Genomic DNA, 24,830 nt, shown 5'->3' with positions numbered 1-24,830 from the left:
GGGCAGCGCGGCGTCGGGTTGGTGGGTGGCTGCGTCACGTGCGGTTTGTTTCGGCGGTTCGTTCCCCCCCCCCCCGGCGTTTTGCGCCTCTCGTTGTTCTCCTTTACATTGCATTTCTGTCGTTGTTTCTTTTAATTTTCATTATTAAACTGTTCTTATCCCAACCCATGAGTGTTACCCTTCTGATTCTCTCCCCCATCTACCGGTGGGGGAGTGAGCGAGCAACTGTGTGGGGCTGAGCTGTCAGCTAAACCAGGACAGTCTTTTTGGCAGGCAACATGGGGCTCAAGGGTTGGAGATGATAACAGCTACTGGTCACAGCACCATGTTGTCCTTTTCGCAGTTGGTATTAGAGATTGGCGTTGATTTGTCTAGTCTGCTGTGTTCTGCTGTGATTATTAACGTTTTGCCTACGAGATTAGTTATACACACACTCGTTTTCAGCTTTATCTGGTATTTGGGGTTTTTGCTGAAACCGTTACTGTACTTTGGATGCCACCTTGTTGAGGCAATTAGCAATTATACCTCCTCCTCTGAGAGATTTTATATGGAGGAAATACAGAACAGTATCTTTGTTCTATGATGTCTCTGCCTCTATTACAACAACCTTTTTGTATCTTGAACATCCTTGGGTGGTTAAGGTGCACTTATTGTTAGTTTTTGGGCATGTTGTTTTGGTTTTGACTAAGCAATTTAAGAATATTACCCAGAAATCTGACCCAAGGCTTGATAGTTATGAGTGGCGGGGCATGTGGGATAGCATGGGCAAATACCTAGGGCAGTGGGCACCCCCAGTGTTTTGGAGTTTCACCCCCAAACGAGTGCAGAATCCTAAAAAACTAGTAGAATATTTGGAGAAAGTATGTTGTTACGCTGGGAACTCCACAGAGACACAGATAACTGCAACATCCTGGGGCCTGGCCCATGCATACCGAGCCCTGCTCAACAGTACTCACTGCTCCCAAGGGGAAGAGAAGGTCTCTGTATTGAAAGACAAAGTGACAGGCACTGCGGCCACTCAAACCCCCACGACAAGTACTGGAGCTGGCTCAGAGAATCAACCCGTACCAGTATCAGTTGCCCCCATACACAAGACGAAATATTGGAAGCAGACGTCAACTCGTTTAGAACGGGATGATGAAAAAGCAGGGCCATCACGGGGAGAGGAGGAGGAAGTCATATATGAAATAGAGACCACCCGATCCCTGTCCTTGAGTGAGTTGCGAGAATATGCAAAAAGATTTCAGCCGTCATTCAGGTGAGCACATTGTCACCTGGCTGCTCCGATGCTGGGATAATGGGGCCAGTAGCCTGGAATTAGAGGGAAAAGAAGCCAAACAATTGGGATCCCTCTCTGGGGAAGGGGGCGTTGACAAAGCAATTGGAAAAAGAACACAAGCCCTCAGCCTCTGGAGGCGACTCCTGTCCAGAGTGAAGGAAATGTATCCCTTTAAAGAAGATGTTACATATCGCCCAGGAAAATGGACAACTATGGAGAAAGGCATCCAGTATCTAAGGGTATTAGCTGTCCTTGAGGTGATTTATGGTGACCGGGACAATCAATGGTCATCCAAAGATCCAGATGAAGCCGAGTGCACACGACCCATGTGGCAGAAGTTTGTATGGAGTGCACCATCTTCGCATGCAAACTCATTGGCAGTAATGTCCTGGAAAGATGATGAGACACCAACAGTGGCGGACGTAATTGATAGACTCTGAGATTACAAAACAAATACCTCTTCCTCGCTAGACTCTGCTGTGGAGAAACTATCCCAAGAGGTCCAGCAACTCAAAGAAGATATGTCCTGCTCCCCACCTCTACAGAGTAGTGTCTCAGCTGTTAGGAATAAGCGTCCTTTGGCTCAAAGGAGAGGATACACACCATGGGCCACCCTATGGTTCTACCTGCATGACCACGGAGAGGACATGATGAGGTGGGATGGCAAGCCTACCTCGACCCTAGAGGCACGAGTGCGTGAACTGCAAGGAAGAACAGTCACTCAGGGAGGCTCTTCCAGGAAAGCTGCTGCTCCAGTTTCCAGTGAGCAAGTCCCCAGACAGAGGAGTAGAAGTGCTGATTTTATTCTTAAGCATAATACAGGGACTCCTGATTCACGTTTACAGGAAGTGAGTTGTGACTGCTATGATCAAGACTAGAGGGGTCCTGTCTCCAGCCAGGTGGAGGAAAGGGATAACCGGGCTTACTGGACTGTGTGGATCCGATGGCCTGGCACGTCCGACCCACAGGAGTATAAAGCCTTAGTGGACACCGGCGCACAGTGCACCTTAATGCCATCAAACTATATAGGGGCAGAACCCATCAGCATTGCTGGAGTGACAGGGGGATCCCAAGAGCTAACTGTATTGGAGGCCGAAGTGAGCCTAACCGGGAATGAGTGGCAAAAGCACCCCATTGTGACTGGCCCAGAGGCTCCGTGCATCCTTGGCATAGACTATCTCAGGAGAGGGTATTTCAAGGACCCAAAAGGGTACTGGTGGGCTTTTGGTGTAGCTGCCTTGGAGACGGAGGAAACTAAACAGCTGTCTACCTTGCCTGGCCTCTCAAAGGACCCTTCTGTTGTGGGGTTGCTGAAGGTCAAAGAACAACAGGTGCCAATCGCCACCACAACAGTGCACTGGCGGCAATATTGCACCAACCAAGACACTCTGATCCCCATCCACGAGCTCATTCACCAACTGAGGAGCCAAGGAGTCATCAGTAAGACCCACTCACCCTTTAACAGTCCCATATGGCCAGTGCGGAAGTCTAATGGAGAGTGGAGGCTAACAGTAGACTATCATGGCCTGAATGAAGTCACTCCACTGTTGAGTGCTGCTGTGCCAGACATGCTAGAACTTCAATACAAACTGGAGTCAAAGGCAGCCAAGGGGTATGCCACAATTGATATCGCTAATGCGTTCTTCTCAATCCCTCTGGCAGCAGAGTGCAGGCCACAGTTTGCTTTCACATGGAGTGGCATCCAGTACACCTGGAATCAACTGCCCCAGGGGTGGAAACACAGTCCTACCATTTGCCATGGACTGGTTCAGACTGTACTGGAACAGGGAGAAGCTCCAGAACACCTTCAATACATTGATGACATCATTGTGCAGGGCAACACAGCAGAAGTTTTTGAGAAAGGAGAGAAAATAGTCCAAATCCTTCTGAAAGCTGGTTTTGCCGTAAAACAAAGTAAGGTGAAGGGACCCACACAAGAGATCCAGTTCTTAGAAATCAAATGGCAAGATAGACGTTGTCAGATTCCAAAGGATGTGATCAACAAAATAGCAGCCATGTCTCCGCCAACTAGCAAAAACGAAACACAAGCTTTCTTGGGCGTTCTGGGTTTTTGGAGAATGCATATTCCACATTACAGTATGATCGTAAGCCCTCTCTATCAAGTGACCCAGAAAAAGAATTATTTCAAATGGGGCTCTGAGCAACGACAAGCCTTTGAACAGATTAAATGAGAAACAGTTCATGCAGTAGGCCTTGGGCCAGTCTGGGCAGGACAAGATGTAAAAAACGTGCTCTACACTGCAGCCAGGGAGAACGGCCCTACCTGGAGCCTCTGGCAGAAAGCACCAGGGGAGACCCGAGGTCAACCCCCTAGGGTTTTGGAGTCAGGGATACAGAGGGTCCGAAGCCCGCTATACTCCAACTGAAAAAGAGATATTGGCAGCATATGAAGGGGTTCGACCTGCTTTAGAAGTGGTTGGCACTGAGGCACAGTTGCTCCTGGCACCCCGACTGCAAGTGCTGGGCTGGATGTTCAAAGGAAACGTCCCCTCTACACACCATGCAGCTGATGCTACGTGGAGTAAATGGGTTGCACTGATTACCCAGCGGGCTCAAGTAGGAAAACCCAGTCGCCCAGGAATCTTGGAAGTGATTATGGACTGGCCAGAAGGTAAAGATTTTGGATTATCACCAGAGGAGGAGGTGACACGTGCTGAAGAAGCCCCACTCTATAACAAACTGTCAGAAGATGAGAAGCAATGTGCCCTGTTCACTGATGGGTCCTGTCGCCTTGTGTGAAAGCACCAGAGATGGAAGGCTGCTGTATGGAGTCCTACACAACAAGGAGCAGAAACTGCTGAAGGAGAGAAGGTGAATCGAGCCAGTTTGCAGAGGTAAAGGCCATCCAGCTGGCCTTAGACATCACTGAACGGGAAGAGTGGCCAGTGTTCTATCTTTATACTGACTCCTGGATGGTGGCAAATGCCCTGTGGGGTTGGCTACAGCAGAGGAAGCAAAGCAACTGGCAGCATAGAGGTAAACCAATCTGGGCTGTCACACTGTGGCAAGATATTGCTGCCCGGGTAGAGAACCTGGTTGTAAAGGTATGTCATGTGGATGCTCACGTCCAAGAGTTGGGCCACTGAAGAACATCGGAACAACCAGCAGGTGGATCAGGCTGCCAAGATTGAAGTGGCTGAGGTGGATCTGGACTGGCAACATAAGGGTGAACTATGTCTAGCTCAGTGGGCCCATGACACCTCAGGCCATCAAGGGAGAGGTGCAACATACAGATGGGCTCGTGATCGACGGGTGGACTTGACCATGGACGCTATTGCACAGGCTATCCACGAATGTGAAATACGTGCTGCAATCAAGCAAGCAAAGCGGGTAAAGCCTCTGTGGTATGGGGGACGATGGCTGAAATATAAATATGGGGAGGCCTGGCAAATTGACTATATCACACTCCCACAAACCCGCCAAGGCAAGTGCCATGTGCTTACAATGGTAGAAACAACTGGCTGGCTGGAAACATATCCTGTCCCCCACACCACTGCCCGGAACACTATCCTGGGTCCCAAAAAACAAGTCCTGTGGCAACATGGCACCCCAGAAAGAATTGAGTCAGACAACAGGACTCATTTCCAAAATAACCTCATAGACACCTGGGCCAAAGAGCATGGCATTGAGTGGGTGTATCGCATCCCCTATCACGCACCAGCCTCTGGGAAAATTGAACGGTAAAATGGACTATTAAAAACTATGCTAAGAGCAATGGGGGGTGGAACATTCAAGCACTGGGATGCACATTTAGCAAAAGCCACGTGGTTAGTCAACATGAGGGGATCTGCCAATCAAGCTGGCCCTGCCCAGTCAGAAATCCTACATACTGTGGAAGGGGATAGAGTCCCTCTAGTACACACAAAAAGTATGCTGGGCAAAACAGTCTGGGTTCTTCCTGCCTCAGGCAAAGGCAAACCCATTCGTGGGATTGCTTTTGCTCGAGGACCTGGGTGCACTTGGTGGGTGGTGGGGGAAGATGGAGAAATCCAATGTGTGCCTCAAGGGAATTTGATTTTGGGTGAAAACAGCCAGTGAACTGAATGGCACAATGTGAACTGCTATATAATATTGTGTGTCACCTCTTTGTTGTATCAATGATGTGAGAGTACAAGCCCCCCATCCCATGGAAGATAAACTGTGAAACAAGCAAAGTGCAGCAGTGATGCAACGATGACTGACTTGGTATGCAGCAACCCAACGCCACACACACCATCTCTCCTGCCCTGAAAGACTGATACAACAGATGGAGCCGAGTCATGGACTGGGTGAACTCAATGGACATTTTAATGGACATTTTACAAGGAAGGTCCATAAACTAAGGGAATGATGTCTGTGTATTATGTTAAAGGATAGGAAGTGGAGGGGTGGTGGTTGGTGAGGTTGTATTGCATTGTATGGGACCTGGGCATGGTGCAAATGGTATGGAATAAGGGGTGGAGAATGTGCTGGTTTTGGCTGAGAAGGGGTTAATTCTCCTCACTGTGGGGGTCGGCTACCTTTCCAGCTTCCCACACTCTGCCCTGTGGCGGGGCTGGGAGGGGCAGGGCCATGGTGGGAGCAGCTGACCCCGACTGGCCAATGGCAGGTTCATCCCATACCACGTGACACCATGACCAGTATATTAAGGGGGAGCAGTTTGCGGCTCGGGGGCAGCGCGGCGTCCGGTTGGTGGGTGGCTGCGTCACGTGCGGTTTGTTTCAGCGGTTCGTTCCCCTCCCCCCCCGGCGTTTTGCACCTCTCGTTCTCCTTTACATTGCATTTCTGTCGTTGTTTCTTTTAATTTTCATTATTAAACTGTTCTTATCCCAACCCATGAGTGTTACCCTTCTGATTCTCTCCCCCATCCACCGGTGGGGGAGTGAGCAAGCGACTGTGTGGGGCTGAGCTGCTGGCTAAACCATGACAACTAGTTATTCTGTGACCATAATGGCTGCTCAAACTGAAATTGGAGTTTTCCTGGAAGCTCTGGATCGTTTCAATACGAGGTAAGTTTTCGGTTCACCATGATAACCACTGACAAGCAGCTCAGCTGACCCTTATGTACTATCTTCGTACTCCAGAAAGATCAATGCAGCAGGAGCAGAACTCAGACCTCCTGGAAAGCCTGTTGCAGGTGGAATGACCAAGGGCTCACCACCCCAGCAAGGCAAACGCACTCACTGAGCCAGTGCTTTCAGCACAAGCAAATACTGTAACAGTAATGGCATCATGCCACTTGCTTTCAGTGTGGATTAGGCTCTTCTGGTGCTTGGTATTTTCCAGCAACAGGTCCAAAGTCATCTTCTGCAGACCTGATTTCTACACATTGGTCTTGAACAACCGCCAACAGTCTATGGTTGTGACAAAGGGCACGTCTCACAGTACCTGAATGAACAAAGGAGAGCAGGTGTACTGTGATCAGGGTCAGCCAACAGTCCAGTGGTTGCTGAACAAGTCCACTGTGAAGAGGCACACCAGGCCAAGGAGTCAACACATCAGGATCCAGGTCAGCGGGGAACAGCGGCTGGACAACCACACAGATGCAACATAACTGAGGCAATGACCCAAGGCCAAGGGCCTGAGCTTAGACAACTCCTCAGTGAAAGGGGAACCCCGACAAGACTTCTCACAGCTCCTTCTACAGCAGTCTGACTCACGATTACATGGCTGCACCATATCCAAGATGACCTTGAGCACCAACAGCCAAATGAACTGCAGAGGACAGGGCATTTGGAGCCCTGACAACTCATATCCTACAAATACCTACTGCTCCTTCTTTCTGGTGATGGTACAGATACCAGTGACAGCAACAGCAGTCAATAAAATCCCAACACCCTTATTTCCTATTCACAATGCTCATAATATCATTTTTAAAAACCACCTGCATCTGTTTTCCAACTATATTGTTTTGGCAAAGCTGTAAGGAGCCCAGACAATAACAATGCCTGCAGTTCAGGAGGGGCAGGAGGAAGGGGAACAAGCTCTCACCCATGCCAGATCAGATTTCCCTTTTATTCTGCAAACATTACCCATTCCATATGATCCAGGTATAGAAAGTGCTTTAGAATTAACTTTAAAAGCAAGACTGCAATTTTTATTTTCAAAGAAGTCCTTATAGTGTAGTCCACAAGGCTTCACAGGTTGTTTTTAAAAATAAGATTAAGGCCAAATATGGTACCTTCAATATAAGGGTAAAATAAAATACAATACATAATCTCAAAGCTTTAGTCTAAAGACTATATGAAATTGGTGATAAAGCAGTATCATCTGTATTACAACAAACTAGATCTACTAAAAAAAAAAAACTGAGGGGCTTGTGCCACTCCACCCTTTGACACTGAAGGTTTAGCTCAGAGCTGCGAAGAGGAGTACTTCTACTAGAAATTTAATCCTATACTGCAACAGATGATGTAAAAGGACAACTGTAAAAGTAGCATGGATTGGGACAAACAGTAAGCATTTGTCACCAGGTTTCAGTTACCAGTGCATTTTTACTACTACTAATTCTGTATGTGTTGTTCTGACAGGCTTCATTTTGGAGGCAGATCAGTACTAGTAACAGTAGCTGATGAGATGAGGTACATTCCAAAAAACAAAGCAACTTCTGTATACATATGTGTATGAGTGAGATGCTTTCCCCCTCCCAGCATTAAGAAACTCCTCTGGGCTAATACCAAAGATCCATCTAATTTCCTACCACCTGAAAAACGCAAAACAATATTCCAGTTATTCCTTAATTGCTTACAAGAAAGTCCACTCTCACCACCCATTAAAGAAAAAAAAACCCCAAACTCCACCCAAACCACAAAAGCCCTTAACCTCTAATTTCATGCTATATTATTCAGTGCACCAAAAATTCAGGTCTTTTGAAAGTAAATTTCAGAACAGTTTCTTAAAATTCATTGTTTCCACAATTATGTATTCCATTGGAACAACAACAGGGATAATAAATTCACAAGAACCCTGTTATTGTATTGAGACAAAGGATTAAGGTTCCTCATTGTAACATTTCATCATTCTGATTCTCACCTCGGTTTGTTTCCCCAACTTGCACCTTTAAAAGATGGTGCTTCTCCCCTTCCAAAGGCAGCATCAGAGAATTAAGGTGATTTGCACAGAATGAAAAGCAAAGGCCTGTCTACGGGTCAGGCAGTTGCATTTATATTCCCTTGACAACAAGCACAGCCCCTGTTCTAACTCAAGGGAATTTTATCGCATTTCACCCCCACTCACAGACCAAAATTAGTGTCTTCTAGAATGCACCCAGCCCCACTTCAGACTGAGAAGGATATGGCTCTTTTAAAAGGTAAAGAGAAATAATCATTTCTTAATACATGAAGACCAGGGCTACTGCTCAAAAGGAGCAGGCTTGTGAAGTTGGGTTTTTTAAACTTTCAAAGCAAAATTTTTAAAGTGTATTTTTAAAAAAATAATATTCCATACTTTTTTTTCACTACTAACATCGAGCCTACACCAGTGAAAGCTGAGAAGCAAAGGTAATTGAGAACAGTATCAGCTGTGTTGCTCGCATATAAATGCCATTGTTCAAGGTGTGCTGATCCCTGCTAATACATGTTCTGTTTTCATAAAAAGTTCTAAACCAAAACCACCTTAAGGAAGACATTAAAAAAAAGCTTTGGTTGGTTAACGGCCAGCTTCAAAAATATACAAACACCACCCCCATAGCAGTGCAAAATTTTACGAACTGCAAAAATACAGAAGAGGTACACACTCAGTGTCATGCAAAAGTGTCATACCAACACGTATTTTCCCAATGAATTCTTTAAAATGTAGATTTACAATGCACTAATTCTATAAATGCAAAAGAACGTATTCTGTGAAGAAATTTAACATTCAAAACTGCGCGAAGCGACAGGCAGATAAGAGCTTGCTTGTTAAAGCCGAACCGCATCTCTTCTAGGAAAAGCTTTCTGAATACATAAAGGATTATTTTCATAACAAATGTCACATCTCTTCCCCCCCCTTCTCGCCAACAACGCTCTCAATTCTCTTTACAATCTGCAGCGGGTTTTAAAGGAGCTCTATCTGAACGACTCACACAAAAAAGCTTTGAAGCACACCAAACGTTTGCCCTTATTCTATAGGAACTGTATAGGCGTAACTTGGCTCTCCCCTCCCCCCACTCGGTACCTTTCTGGGGTAGTGACTTCACATCCTTTGACATCAGCACAGCCTGGAAGGGGGATGGGAGACTTACGGCTGAAAGCAGTAAAACCTGCTTTTAACTATGCGTGCAATGCCTGTGCGAATTCTTAAATCTTCCCAAAAGGCGTTTAAGAGAAGCCGGGCTTCGGTCTGCCCCGGTGTTACTGCGGCTGTAAGGAACCGAGAGGGACCGGGCTGCAAAGGGCTTCCCGCTCGCCGGACCCGAGCACCACAATAGCCATTTATTAGCTCGTCAGAGGGTCGCGATTCACTCGCACACGCACAATAACTCACCTCTAATATGCAAAAGGGCCACGGGCTGGAACGGCCCATTGGAATTGGCTGCGTCAACCACCATCCTGCTGCCAGCTCTGTTACATGTCAACATCTAGGCTCCGGCAGGCAAGGCAGTGTATTCCTTAAGGCAAGAAACCAGCCTCCATTTTAGTTTAAAAAAAGACAGAAACTGAAGCGCTCTGCAGCTGGAGGGAACTGGCTAGTTAGTGATGTCAGCGGGCGGGAGGAGCCCCATTGGCTAACGGCAGCAACTTCAAATGACACCGAGGAGGCCGCGAATGAGCGCAGCCCGGTGCGGGGCTCTGCCGGCGCCCCGCGCTCCCGCACCGGGCCGGGCCCCGCAGCAGCAGAGCTCGGCGAACCGCAGCCCGAGGAGGGGACGGGTCTTTTCCGTTTGTGCTTTGTTTTATCTAAGGCAGGATGGTCTCATTGCTGCTCTATTATTTTCCCCGCAGATAATACTCGGTACGCACCTGCTAGGAGGCGGCTCGTGCCTTTTTTTTTTTTTTTTCCTCTTTTTTCCTTTTTCCTTTCCTGAAAAAGCCAAAGCCTTCATCTTTCCCTCACTAAGGTTGCCAAGAATTGCCAAACTGCAGTTCAACCCAAGCACGGAAAAACGCCCCATTAAGAGAAACACCTACAACTGTAGCTTTCAAGAGCCATGTTGAAAGGCGATTCACAGTAAGAATTACTATTACTAGTGATTTAATAAATATAAAATCTTACAAGCATTTCCAGGAAATATCTTATGACTGGTTGCTAACATGTGTATTGTGAATAAAAATACATAGGTCTGACTTTCAGGAGATAAAAACTTCATGTTTCACACCCATCTACTTCTTTCAATCTAAAAGGGACCTATCTTAAGTTTAACATAAATTTGGTAAACTGGGATATTGCAAAATTCAAGTTTTCCTTTGTAGAAAATTCAGTAATTATAATTAACTTTTTTATATTAAAAATTGATGCATTGCAGCACTAAGAACCAATATATAGGCACATAGAAAGTGCTTTGCAGCATAATCCCAGAAACATAGATAAAAAAGCACAGCACAACAATTTCTAAACTTTTTAGTCAAATTCCTTAAGGTATTTTGAACAAAACTATAAGCAACCTTTCCTTCATCATAAGAGACTTGCACATTTATTTTTACCGTGAGCTATTCGAAGGACCATTCCATCTCCTTGGTACTGCAGCTCTGCAAGTGATGGTCAGAGAGACAGGCCATGTTATCCTTGTACCGTCTCCAAATGTGTGCTTCTCCCCAGATACTATTTGCACCAGTATGTTACCTTTAAATATTTCGATTACTTGATCTATGACACTGTACTAACTTATATCTGCTCAAAAAGAGGAGTCCATAGAAAAAGAGGAAGAGACTTTTCAATTAGGTAATTTGCTGATGAAAACTTGGAACAAGACCAAATTATAGGGCATATGCATACCTGGTTAGAAAAATTATATTGCACTATAATAATACACCGTCAAAAATGAGTTAAAGCTCTACTGAATATTATTGAATTGGATGAAGGGAAAAGACTAACTGGGATATAAAAAGATAGGAATATTACCCATAAGACACATGAAGAAATCAATTGGATTTACTGATTGCTGACAAGGCCCAATTTGTAGTACCTCTGGGCTGTCACAGTTGAAAAGGGATGTAAACCTGATGAGAAAGCCCAAAGACAACCAATCTAGAAAATACTAGTTAAAAAAACCCAAAACCAAAACCAACAAAACCAAGCCCCAGAGCCACTCTGTTTGGTGTGGTATGGGTTGTTGGGTTCGGGTTTTTTTGTTTGTGTTATTTGGTTTGGGGAGGGGTGTGTGTGTGTGTGTGTGTGTGTGTGTGTTTGATAGAAAGGACTAGACTGAGAATATCCAAGTATTTTAAAAAGTAGTTATGGAGATGGAGGGAATTAGTTTTTCTACATCTGCTACAGGCAGTAAATTTCGCCTACAACAAGGAAGATTAGGTTAGATATTAAATGAAATCCTCTCACAACAAGCATACTGAAACAAAATAAGAGACTGCAAACCTCCTAATAGTTTAAAAAAGAGCTAAACCTGAGTGATATAAATGCAGGTGATCCTGCTTTTGAGAACATCAAAATGGACTACATGAACTTCTGATGCCTTTTTAAACATTTTTCCTAAAACTACAGAAATTCAAATAATTTGTCCTTCCAGTCTAGGCGAAAACAAAAATGTCAGGTTTTATACCCAGATATCCCTTGGGTGTGGACTTTTAGTCCTATAAAATAAAAAGCTAATAGAGATACGCCTTTAACAAAACTAGATTTAAAAACAAAACCACGACTGACCTCAAATGAAGTCTTCCAGAGGATCTCAATGGATGAAGGAGAAAACCAAAGAACTAGATAATTTTTTGCAATATTTTTACATGCAGCATTTTGTACACAAATTGTTTCTTTCCCCCATCTAAAGCATAATTAGACTGCTCTATAGTGATAAGCCACAGTATGAAGCAGCAAGAATTAGGTTTAAAATTCCAGTTTATCTGGTAGCCGTATCTTTAAGAGGCAGCTGCTCGCTCTCTCCTCTCTACTCGTGTCTCTGCTTTAATGGTCAACTGCTGCTTCTGTCCCTTTGAAACTCCCTGCAAAGATTAAAATGGATGTGGAGACTACTGGTACAACGGCACACAACTTAACTACTGTACTGGAACACAACAGAGCAATAAGGGAATGTTACTTCAGTTACAGTGCAATTTTCTATTTTATACATAAGCACGGCTTGAATAGTTGGAGGTTCATTAGCAAATTTTAGGTAATGGTTTAAGAGTCAACCCTCCCACGCTGTTCTTCACTAAAGAGAATAAACGTGACATTTGCAGTGCCAGCAGTAATACTGGCAGAACACTAAGTCACATTCAAGTAAGTTTTCTCCTGCAAGATACACACATCCTGTTCGCATTTCTTCCTCTTTGCAGGACTGTTATATCTGAGGCCAGTACTTAGTAAACTACCATGAAAACTGGTTCAAACAGCTGTAATTCAGTATATTTCTGGTGTGCGTCTGACAGGACACTAGTGGAGCTGAAGAACTTTGATTCTTGTAAGACCTTTTGCTTGTTAACAAAATCTGGCATCTTCTCACCAGTTGTACAGATTGAGAGGTACACTCTGCTCAGGAGGTCTGTATACCCTCCTTTTGTTTCAGCCTTAAAATATTTGATTTGCCACCAAAGGAAAATATTTACTTAAGTTGAATTATTTTGAGCAACTTCATTTGGGAAAAAAATTGCAAAGAAAATTGAGTTAGGAATTGATTTACTAATGGGAAGGGAAAGAGTATTAGTGCAAGTGGAATGGAGCTAACGAATATCAATGGGAGGTTACCTGAATAAACTTATGATGACACTTCTGTTGCAAGAGAATCAAAACCCATATTAACTTCAGCTACTCATTTTTAGCACTAAGTGAATGAAAAAAACATATTGACAGTATAGCAAAACTGTAGCTATTACAGATTTCCTCTGAACCCTGCTCATCACTTCTAACTTCCTCATGATGGAAACGAAGGAAAATCCTATGAAGTTCTCAGGATATTCCTAGATGTTACATTTAGGATCCATCACTATAGCTGGTGAATTCCCTTTGTGCTGGGAGGCTATGGAGTATTTCTTTCAAAACAAGTACTCTATTTGGGTTGTGATTTAAAAAACAACCAGCCCCCACCCCACCCCCACCAAATTCACCAGCCCAAAGGTTGCCTTTATTTCCATTCTGAACTAGCTGCTATTCTAACTGATAGTGACAGAATCAGCAGCATGTAAGATAATTTAAATTGGATGAACTTCTATTTACATGAAGATGCCTTGGACAAAGTTGGTTACCTCTCAGACTATATGAGGAGTTTCAATTTTTGGATTGGGGAAGAAGAGGCTATTTAGTCTGAAATCTAAGATAACTAAAGGCATAATTCCACATCTGCTGAAGTTGCTATTCCTCAGCGACCTAAATCAGCCCAGTTGCAGACTGTCTCAGTCCTCTTCCTGCATTCCCCTCTGCTTTATTTTGCTCTCATCTCCTTTAGTGGACATCAGACCCACAGCTGAGTTGCTTTAGTCCACTAATCAAACCAAAAGCCACTTACTTTATTGTCAGGTTGGTTCTTTGTTAAATTAGACTGCATTCCATGGTGCCCTAAGCTGATCTAAGTCTATATGTGATACTGCTGCAATCCCACCTCTTCTGAAGCACACATGCACAACTGATATCACTGTCCAAGGACTTATGCAGCTGCCCGGTTGAACCAGATCAGGAAACTGAACAGAGTTAAAGTCAGAAGGGAAAGGGTTAGCTTGAGCCACATTGATCCCACTATCTGCTTCACCAGACAGTCACCCAAAAAAGGGACAGGAATAAACATGACTCGCTTTTACCAAATCATAGAATACCAGGTTGGAAGGGACCTCAGGAATCATCTGGTCCAACCTTTCATAGCAAAGGCACGGTCTAGATAAGATGGCCCAGCACCCTGTCCAGCCAAATCTTAAAAATGTCCAATATTGGGAAATCCACCACTTCCCTGGGGAGATTATTCCAACACCTGATGGTTCACATTGTGAAAAATTTTCCTCATGTCTAGTCAGAATCTCCCCATTACCAACTTGTACCTATTATCCCTCATCTTTTCCACGTGACTCCTTGTAAAAAGGGAGTCTCCATCTTCTTTGTAGCCACCCTTTAAATACTGGAACACGGTGATAAGGTCTCCCCCTAAGCCTTCTTTTCTCAAGGCTGAACAAACCCAGTTCTTGCAGGCTTCCCAGTCCTTTGATCATCTTGGTGGCCCTTCTCCGGACCCCTTCCAGCCTGTCCACATCCTTTTTGTATAGAGGGGACCAGAACTGTACACAGCACTCCAGCTGTGGCCTGACAAGTGCTCAGTAGAGCGGGATGATGACTTCTTTCTCTCTGCTGGCGATGCCCTTCTTGATGCAACCCAGCATCCTGTTGGCTTTCTTTGCCACAGCAGCACACTATTCACTTGTATTGAGTTTGCTGTCCACCACGACCCTCAGGTGCCTTTCCACAGAGCTGCTCCCCAGACAGACAGATACCAGCCTGTGCTGTACGCTGGATTACGTTTTCCCAGGTGTAAGACCTTACATTTGTTCTTGTTGAACTTCGTAAGGTTCTTGTTAGCCCACTGTTCCAGCCTATCCAGGTCTTCCTGCAGGGTGGCTTCCCCCCAAAGTGTCTACTTCCCCACTGAGTTTGGTATCATCAGTAAACATACTGGTAGGACCAACCTAATGTACCTTTTTCCCCTCCCATTATAGCCTAAGCAAAACTAACCATTCTCACAAATTATGTCAGGCTATAGAAAATGAGTCTCTTCACAACCCTGAACAAGGAGTTACTTGAGGACCATATCTTTGTTTTATGGGAGAAAAGGCACCAGATACTACATATTCTGGAGGAGGGAACACAGCAGTAGGAAGGATGCTGGGCTTCTCCTACAAGGTTCTGACTCAATTCCAAAGGACAAGCAAGAGGAAATTGTTCAAGGAAACAGAGGTGGTAAACACCAGGTTAATATCTAGCTATCAGAAGAAATAAACAGATAAGAAAAAATCCTTACCTGGATAAATGAAACACATATGGACTATCATTTGGCTTCCTTAAAGAATTCCTAAGACTGAAGCATGGCAAAAGATAGTATTCTACCTTCCACATTGAGAAACTGACAATATTTACTCCTTCTAGTGCAGGAAAATTAAAAGTGGAATTGGCAAACATCTGCCTCTGACTGGATTTGTCTCTATCTGGATTTCCTAATATTTGCACGGTCACTGTAGCACACAGGCTCAACAGTGCCAAGTTTTCCTTCAGCCAATATTCTATACTCAAAAGGTTTTGTAAGCGGGGGGTGGGGGGAGAAATCAGTAGATATCTGCTGAGTTCAGAAAGCTGTACAACAAAAAATTATATCATTAGTTACCTTAAAAGAAATCTATTTTAAGAATAGTATCTGATACAAAAATATATTTCCCAGGACAGATTGCAGAAGCTCGTTTCAAGTATTGGCACACTGTTTCAACCAAGCCCAGTAGAAAAACTAACACGTGCTGCCAAACTCACTCCTGTCTGTGGCCTTATTACATAGGCCACACGTCGTTTTCAAGAAATGGAGTTTAAAAATTGACGTTTTTAGGAGTAAAAACTTGAGAGCATGCTCATTATCCAAGCACTTAGATTTACACATATAAATATTGCATTCAATGTTTGATCAGTAGAGGTCTTACAAAGTTTAGTGCAGCAGCAAAAATGTTTAGGTCTGATTATAATGAAGACCTGAGCAATGGAACCAAATGTTAATTTTGTAAATAAGGGCATAATAAGACATTTTTAAGAGAAATCTAAACTCTGAAGAGAGAGGTTAGAATCTAGAAAATAAGACAATACTACATTTTAAATCTTATTTTCATGGATTCTATCCAAGCTTCAGTGGAAACAAGTTTGGTAGGAAATGCTGCCAGTGACAGATGTAAAGCATTCTTCTAACACTTTCAGCTGCTGACTAATGAGTAGGTGTTTGATAGGGCAGCTGAAATGAAAAATGGCTCATTAATCTAAGCCTATGATTTCATGTAAAGCTAGCTAAAGAAAAAAGTATTTTTCTCTATAACCTTTTTTTGGTAGTTATTCACTATCATGTTTCTTAATCTTTAAAGTGTTGCAGAGTAATTCAGAACGGATAATTGCTAAATACTTTAGCATTAATGATTATCAAATAATTAAATATTAAAATATTTACTCATTTGATAGATATTTTCCTGTATGAACAGCAAACAATTGCCAGTTTTTGCTTGTGTATATGCTTACCGCATGTATTTTAATCATTCTTCTAAACATTTAGGAGAAAATTAAATACAGGAAAACCTGTTTATGCAACACTACGATAATGTTTTAGAGATCAAAGTTCAAAAACAAAGTTACTAAATTAACATGGCAAAGAGAGTCTCCATGGTTCTTTCACATGACACAATACTACACTCACTGACACCTAACCATACTGATGTAGGTAGGAAACCGCAAGCTCCTGCAGCATTTTCCACTATGGAATTTTTGTTTCAATAAATTCAATAAAATATTGGGCTGCCAAAAATACTATTAAAAGCATGCATGCAGCCAGGACCAGAAGGATAGCACTTAGCATACTGCGTTAGCCTAATGTAGTTCACATACAAGGGAGAACAGCATCATCTGTTTCACAAAACTGTATTCGTCAATGTTTTGCATGAGAATTAATTTGGTTTTGCCTTTTAAATATATTACGTCTTATGGAAAGTTATCTTATATAGTGGCATTATCTTGCTTAATCTACCATCTTACTTTGCATAAAATACTTTTAGCTACACTGTGATGCTACCACCTTGCAGCTGGACAAAATTCCTTAATTGCCATGCACACACACAAGAAGCATGATTAAACTGGAAAGGCCTAAGTACTGCACCTTTGTGCTCTACCTAATTTACAACTGGCAGGAGTAGGTTTCTATGATGATAATGACATTAAACATCAAGATCTCCAGTCTCAACAGCTGTAAGAAAAGTACTCCTCAGAATCCCAAACCAGTCCGTCATCACTATGATTCCCATAAATTCAATTATATTGCATCTATCCAGTCACTCTCTCTTGTATCACAAAAACAGTCGCTAGTTTTAAGTGAATCGGTAACAGACGCTGCTTGAGTTTGAACTTACCCTGATATGAATTTGTGGAAGTTAACCACAAATATGGTTTAATTTTTCTGCAGCACAGAGCACAATGCTTTATTTGCTTTTTAATTTATCTTTATATCAGTTTTGCTTACTTATCTGTACTTTACAGTTGAAAGAAACACACAACCTTCCATTTCTGACCTCTTGAGAAATTCTCACTTTTTCTTTCTTCTTCATGGTTACAACAGTTTTATCAATAAAAATTTGGTCCACTTGTTTTTTAAGCATCAGAATCTTAAACTGGGATCACCTCTTCTGCAATCTTAATTCATCACACTTTAATATCATACAGATGATGAAAACGGAGCTATCTCCTAGACAGCCATTCATGACTTAAAAACATTAGGAAAGCTTTAATAACGCTTGCCTCCCTATCAGAATCCTGTATCACAGGCAGACAAGTTGAGACACCACCCTGATGTTCTCCTCTTGCACAGAACACACTCAGAATTCAGCATAGCTCTAAAGTCTCTGCCTGAAAAAAGAAGAAATCAAACACTTTGCATGAAATGTGCTTAGAAAAATGCCACCCTTACAACCTGTCATGTTTATTATTTCCTCTTTTTTTCCCCTTGCCCTCCACCCCAACAGATAGGGCTGATGGTACTTTTAATGCTGAAATCATGCTAAGCCAAAACCAGGGCTGATCAAGATCTTCAGAGATCTTCAAGCTCTTCTGAGCAAGATCTCAACAATGACATACCAGAATCTAATCATATCACATGCAATTATTCTACATCAAGAAACAGCACAGTATTCCTTATTCTATACTTCTCAGCACTAATAGTTAGCCTAGATGTCCACATCTGCCAACATAGCTCATTTCTTCCTACCTTGATCACACCTCTACAAGAATAACGTATCCACATTTTCGGGATCAAAAATCCAACTCCAAGAGATAAACAGTAATTCTGTAAATCAGGAACTGTATTTGAAAATAAAAGCTGAATTACAATCTCCATCTTTAGGATTACGTAAAACAATGTTAACTTATCTAATAAAGAAAACAAAAAACCCAACGCCATCAACAAGCCATGACACTTGCATCACAGGAGTCCTCTACAAGGCTATAAAAGGATTCCTCTCCAGCTTTAAAAAACATATACAGAAATGCTACAAAAAAGCATATTTTTGAATCACGCCCAAATTTACATATGTATGACTAAGACGTGTTCATTGGGAAATTTTGCAACACTTCAGAATATTAAGGAGCCCTGACATATTATTTTTTCAGATTTGTTATTCTAGGACTGACTAAGAACATTATTTTTAAATTAATATTACTTGCAGGTTAAAGTCAGATATGCGACACAATCATATTTAACAGCATATAAAACCTTTTATCCCAGTCAGGGAATCTTAATATTGTATTTAAGAATTCTCACTGCAACATTCTCTGATGTATTGTAGGGATTCAGACCACATCCTTAAAAATCTCACCCCTTTGTACAACTGTTATCTGTAAACACTGCACATTTACACCATTTACTAAAATCAGCACATCCTTGCAAAACAACATGTACAAATACAAGTATGTCCACCTGTTTGTACTGTTAAAAATCCCCTATAGCATATAACTAAACATACACAGTGGGCAAGGGAGCATCTCAGAAACACATAATCCGCAGGACTGTTCCACAGGGGAAAAAACCTGTCAACCTGTAATGGAAGTATTACCAAAATGATAAATTCTTATGAATATAAATTGTAATTTCTAATAGTATGTACATTTTGAATCATTAAACTTAGATTTTACTTTTCTGTATTAATCGTGTTGAATAGAAGTGAAACACATTAACATTTAGGTTGCCAGTTAACCAGTTATGAAATCCCACGCTGCTGGCAAAAAAGTATCTTTTTGTTCCTTTTTGATCTTGCTCAATTACTCAGCAAGTCCATCACGGCAGCAACCTCAGTCCTGCAGATGCCAATGCACACACACCACTCTCATTTGGTTAGGGACAACTATATTCTCAGTAAAATCAGAGCAAAAATAGAACTTTAGGAAAACAAAACAAAAAGCCCAACACACAAAGGTTGGAAAAACATTCAGAGAAAATTTAGAAAACATTAAGTCTGATCTCCTAATAGTTTTGACACTAAACTAAGCTTATAGAATTTACAAATGTTTGTTTGGTAAAGTTTTCTTAATATGCATTTAAGAGAAGAAGAAAAAGGCCGCTAGATGTGGAAGTACCTCAAAAAAAAGAAGGAAAAAAACCATATCCTTTCTTTCCCTCAGCATTAAACCCAGGTGATTTTGTTTAAAATTTTAGAGATTTGGTCTGTATGGTGGTCTTGTATGGTGGTCTTTGGATACTACCTCCATGAGAGCTACAGCGCAAACATATTTTTGCAGCCATCAGCACGCAAGTAACAAGCATGCAATTCCTAACATAAAGACACTCAAAAGTTTCCTCTCAAAACTGAACACAGCCACATGAGTAGCGCATACACATTACATACTCAAACTCTAGAGGTTTTCTAGTGTATATTAGATTTGGTTGTCAGAAGTTCATAGAGGTAACTTAGAATTAAAGAACTAAAGTGAAGATGTCCCATCAACATCACCAGAAATAAATGCCAGCAAACAAACTAAATCACAGACGCTGTGGAATTACTTTTTAATTAGCCATGAAAAAAATTATCCATAATGTAACAATGAAGTCAAGCTTCCTGCATAAAGTTGAAGTGAGCAGTTGCAAAGAACACAAAACTACTTCAGTGTGTCAGTGGTCAGGTCCATACAAGCTCGGATACGGTACTTTTCTTTACATATTTAAATATTCATATTGAACACTTAGACTGTTTACATCATACAGAACACATTAAGTTGTAAACAACTCCGAGTTATTGTTTTCTTAAGAAAACAATAATAAACTGGTTTCTGAAGGCTGAAACACCCTTTGCTATTTACATTTGATGTAACCAAAACATAAATCTGTAAGTTTTCAAATCATAATAAAACAAAACATACCTTTAAGACCAGTAATTTTTTTCCCCAATAAAAAGCTGAAAACAAAAATCAGTTGTCTGTAACTGAAGTACCTGCACTACTAACAAGCTAACAAGGAGAATCGGATAGGCAGAAATTAACATAACAAATTTGTTGGCACATCACTTTTTTTTTCTGAAAATAGGTGAGATTTTTTCAAGACATTTGACACAGTTCTGAAGGAACTTCACCAGAGATAATTCTAGGTTATCTGTGGGCAGACAAACCACCTTTTCTACCCAAACTAAATCAGGCTGTGTTGCACTGTGCTGCAAGGAGCTTTGCTGGCTTGAGGCTTTGCTAATACACAGATCTCGATGCTCCACAAACCAATTACATCAGACACTTTTTTCTATGTTCATCTCTATTCTTAGAGCCTCTTAAGTCACAATGCAAAAAGCAAAGGAAATAAATTATCTGAGCTATCCTGCTCCTGCATTTCCTGAATAAACTGAGGGTGTACAATGTTAATCATAAGCTGCTCCGACAAATATAAATCATACCACACTAATACCAGTCACCAGGGCAAATAGGCTGATGTTTCCAGAAGCCTATCATCAGCACTTTTGTGCAACACCAAAGAGAAAGCATGCCTGAAGACCAAAAATTGAGACTAAAATTGAGATTAAAAGGCAAAGCATTTCCTAAATAAGAAACCTTGATGAAAACCCACTTTGGCAGCTCCTCCTTTCCCTTCCCACTATTTCAAGTGATCTGCTGACCTCAACTCCAGCCCTGTGGCACAGATGCAAGGTGGGTATCTCAGCAATACTGCAGGCCATTTAGAGCTTACCAGTTACGAGCTTTCGCAGATATAATATCGATCTTCAAGTATGCAAAGACAGCCCCATTCTATATGCTGTGCTTAAAATACATCTCACGTAAAGTACATCACACCACACAGCGGTCAACCTAACATTTATTGAGAAATACACATCTCTGTCTACTACAGATAGAAGAAAGTTTTCCCGAGTACTGTAGCCATAGAAATATAGCCACCTGTTACGAATAACTGGAGTTTGAAAGCTGGTTAAACACAGCTAACCTGAAGGAACACTACATTCTTCCCAGCACTTCATAGAAGTCAAACCCACCTTAATCATCTCAGTCCTTTATATTACAGCCTGCCAGTTCACTTTACCTCCTGTCCAGACACAGACATTAAACACACTTATAGCTGTCCAAAAAGAGAGTTTCCCGACTTCACTTAACCCACTGAATCACACATCAAGTCATGTATCTATGCACACATTAGGAGAGCAGGGTGACCGGCCAGCAGCGTTCTCAGAAGCCCTAATAGGTAGGAATTAAGTCACGAGTGAGCACGTGTAGTGAGCACAGCAACTGTAGACAGACACCTGCTATGATCCACGAGGCTGGACATAGCTTTATTAGTAAAGGTAGTAATTACTGCCCATCACTAGTGCAATTGCTGATCTAGTATTTCATAACAAAATTTGACCCTCGACAGCCTGGGGACATACATACTGCACCAGAGAAGCTCAAGATCTTTTCTTTCTTTTCACTTGAGAGCTGGGGGAAACGATTGCAGACTGAAAGGCAAATTAACACGTGCAACAACAATACTTCTACCATTTCTTCATATCTAGCTATGTTGTGTGAAAAAAGTAGAACATTCTCAGAACATACCTTATAAAGTTCACGACTTACTCCCCCACCACCCAAACCCAAGCAGGCACTCTTCTGCCCTTCATTGGCCTACTATTTTGAACTGCAACAGAACCAAGGTGGAAACAGATCTAAAACTTCACCCCACCCACTGTAAAATGGATTACTTTCCTCCTCTCCCATCTGCACTCATTCTTCTCATTTCCAGCTCACTGTCCACTCTGTTTCTAATTGAACGCTCAGTTCCAGCCTCCCTGAGCTGACACTCCCAGGCACTACCAGAAACGTACTACTTAAAATAGAACAAAATGGAGGTTCCAGACCAAGTAACAGACTTCTTTGTTGCTGAGTCTTTGAACAAAAGGTTATGCCAGTCAATGAGGCTATATGTATAACTTTTTATAAAAATCACCACTTTAATTCAGTGTCATTTGCTTATGTCACACCCTGGGTGTGATAGCTTTTTCATGAACCTATAATGTAGCTTTAAAAGAGAGGACTTATTACAAATTTAATAAATTAGATTGAAATTCATTAAATAAACAGCAGTTAAGTCTTGAAAAATTTGAAGCAGCAACTTATAGTATAGTATAGTATAGTATAGTATAGTATAGTCTGCTATACTAACACAATGGACAACATTTCATATTCTTTTTAAAAACGGTATCTGTGTGAAAAGAAAAATGTTGCAGTCTGATTTGATCTGTATGAAAAGCAGTATAATTCACACAGGCTGAGAAGCTGGGTTTCTTATTTTCAAGAAATCCTAATGCGTTCTATCAAGAAAACAGTGACTGGAAGGTAAAAAAAGTCTTATCCCATGACATTTTCACATTGCCTACAACAGTACTACTCAACATTTCAGCAATCTATTAGGCTTTCACTACCAACTTTGAATACTGGAAAGCAGTATGCATCGCACTTCAAAGCAGTTTTGGTTTGGGTTTTCTATTTTTTTTTTAAATAAACCTTCAGAACAAATCAGTTGCTCATAAGCAATAGATCAGTACATCTGACAACACCTGGAAAATTCTACCCTAACACTACTACAAGCTACCATATGCATACTATGCAAACTTGTCTCTACACAAGACAGTAACTAAAATGATAAAACTAAGATGATAAAAGCCATATTAGTAAGAGAAGACACATCAATTATCTTATCACAGATGGCAGTAAATATAATTCTAAAAGATCACAAAGCTCTAAAACTGACAAAAAAATTTCTATTCACTAGAAGATACCAGTACGCTTGACCCATGCTCAGAAAAACCAGACCAATAAATAGGAATAGACCAAGCCTTCTCACAAATGCCAAGAGATATTTTAGCACAAAGTAGCATTTGAGCATGCTGCACTGAAGACAGATGACTGATATTTTGCATAGAGAGCCCAAATACTCTGCTTTTATGCAAGATGAACGAACATACTTTCACACAGATATTTCCAGGTTGAAGAAACTTAGGTATTTCTTATACAACACACTGGAATTCCTCATATTATGAATGAAAGAAAAAAAAAGGCTTGAACAGTGTGTTTGAGCATGCAAGTATTATGTGCAAGCTTGCACGTGTGTATAGTTGATATATAGTGTATGCTGTCCAGATATAAGAAGTGTGATAGCTGAGATGCTTCTCTGTTTCATGCCCAAGATCCCCCATGAGAGTAATTCTAATTTAGAAAGACATACCTTTTAAAGCTGGCAGTTTTTGAAGCTCCCTGTTATTGCTAACATTAAACCTTGAAGAACTCTGTCGCTTGTCCTTCTTCAGTACTGTCTGTGGTGCTGGTACTTTGATTTTAGATAGTTGTGCTGGGGGAGGAGTGCTGTTTGATTTTTTGTTTGACACCTGTTTAAAGAGAAATGAAAGCAGTTAATTGCAGCTGAACTTAGAGAGAAAATCTTCTAAAAACAGTTTTTGTTACAGAAATAAATTAAGCAAAATAAGCTTTTTCTCGAATTGCTCTATTCAGCATCCTCTGAATATATAGCTATCTATTCTTCTGTCCACTCTTTTCAGTGTTCATTTCTGTACCCTAGTCCTCATACAGATGGGAATAGATCACATTGTTACACGCACTAGCCCATTTATTTGACGTTACCAACCAACTTGAAAAGAAATTTTTTAAAATAGTATGGTTCTTCAGCTACTCTCACCTTTTCCCTGGGAAGTCCAGGTCCCCAAGGAATTACACTGCTTAACTTCAGCTTCAAAGGGATCATAGGACCTTGTCTATTTACAGCAGGTGAACCTTTCACTGACTATTTGTACTGCGCCTTGTTGCTAGGGTCCAAAGCCTGGCTTAGGACGTTCAAGCTTTGATATAAAGTTAAAGGAGTGAGTCTTATTATTGTAGTAGGTTCAGCAGCTTCTAAAACATACATGAATATCTGTAGCAGTTTACTGCCTACTCAGAGCAAGTTGCTTTTACTGTAATAATCCTTATCAGATTGTCACTGTACTGCTGTATGAAGTAAAGAACATAAAGCCAGAAAAATGGTTCCCACCTATAGTTTCCAGCTTGCTGTTATTTCCCAGACTACACTTGACAGTGCTCTCTCTCAAGCTGAGTAAAATGCATCATCAACAAAAGCCTGTCAGAACTTGTGATGTTGCCTTTCTCATTCCTTTTTTGAAGTAGGAAAAGCAGGTTTAAAGTAGGTAATAGTTAACTTTTTACATATGAATTATTTCATTAC

General features: G+C 41.6%; 1 protein-coding gene across 2 annotated transcripts in view; it reads right to left on the bottom strand.

The window, feature by feature from the left end:
- The window catches only part of PPP2R5C (protein phosphatase 2 regulatory subunit B'gamma), an 89,774-nt gene that overhangs the window by 48,998 nt on the left and 15,946 nt on the right, over positions 1 to 24,830 (bottom strand). The window contains exons 1-2 of one of the 2 annotated variants that reach the window (XM_064460783.1): positions 23,820 to 23,959; positions 9,743 to 9,866 (exon numbers count right to left, since the gene is read on the bottom strand). In XM_064460783.1, coding sequence (XP_064316853.1) covers positions 9,743 to 9,836 — 94 coding nt within the window. In that variant the 5' untranslated portion in view covers positions 9,837 to 9,866; positions 23,820 to 23,959. Of the gene's footprint in view, positions 1 to 9,742; positions 9,867 to 23,819; positions 23,980 to 24,830 lie in introns of those variants that run through there. The other variant, XM_064460782.1, reaches the window with a different exon arrangement.

This window comes from Phalacrocorax carbo, chromosome 9, assembly GCF_963921805.1.
Source record: "Phalacrocorax carbo chromosome 9, bPhaCar2.1, whole genome shotgun sequence".
Taxonomy (NCBI): Eukaryota; Metazoa; Chordata; class Aves; order Suliformes; family Phalacrocoracidae; genus Phalacrocorax; species Phalacrocorax carbo.
The sequence above is the reverse complement of the archived record's forward strand: the minus strand, read 5'-3'. Positions and strand labels throughout refer to the sequence as shown.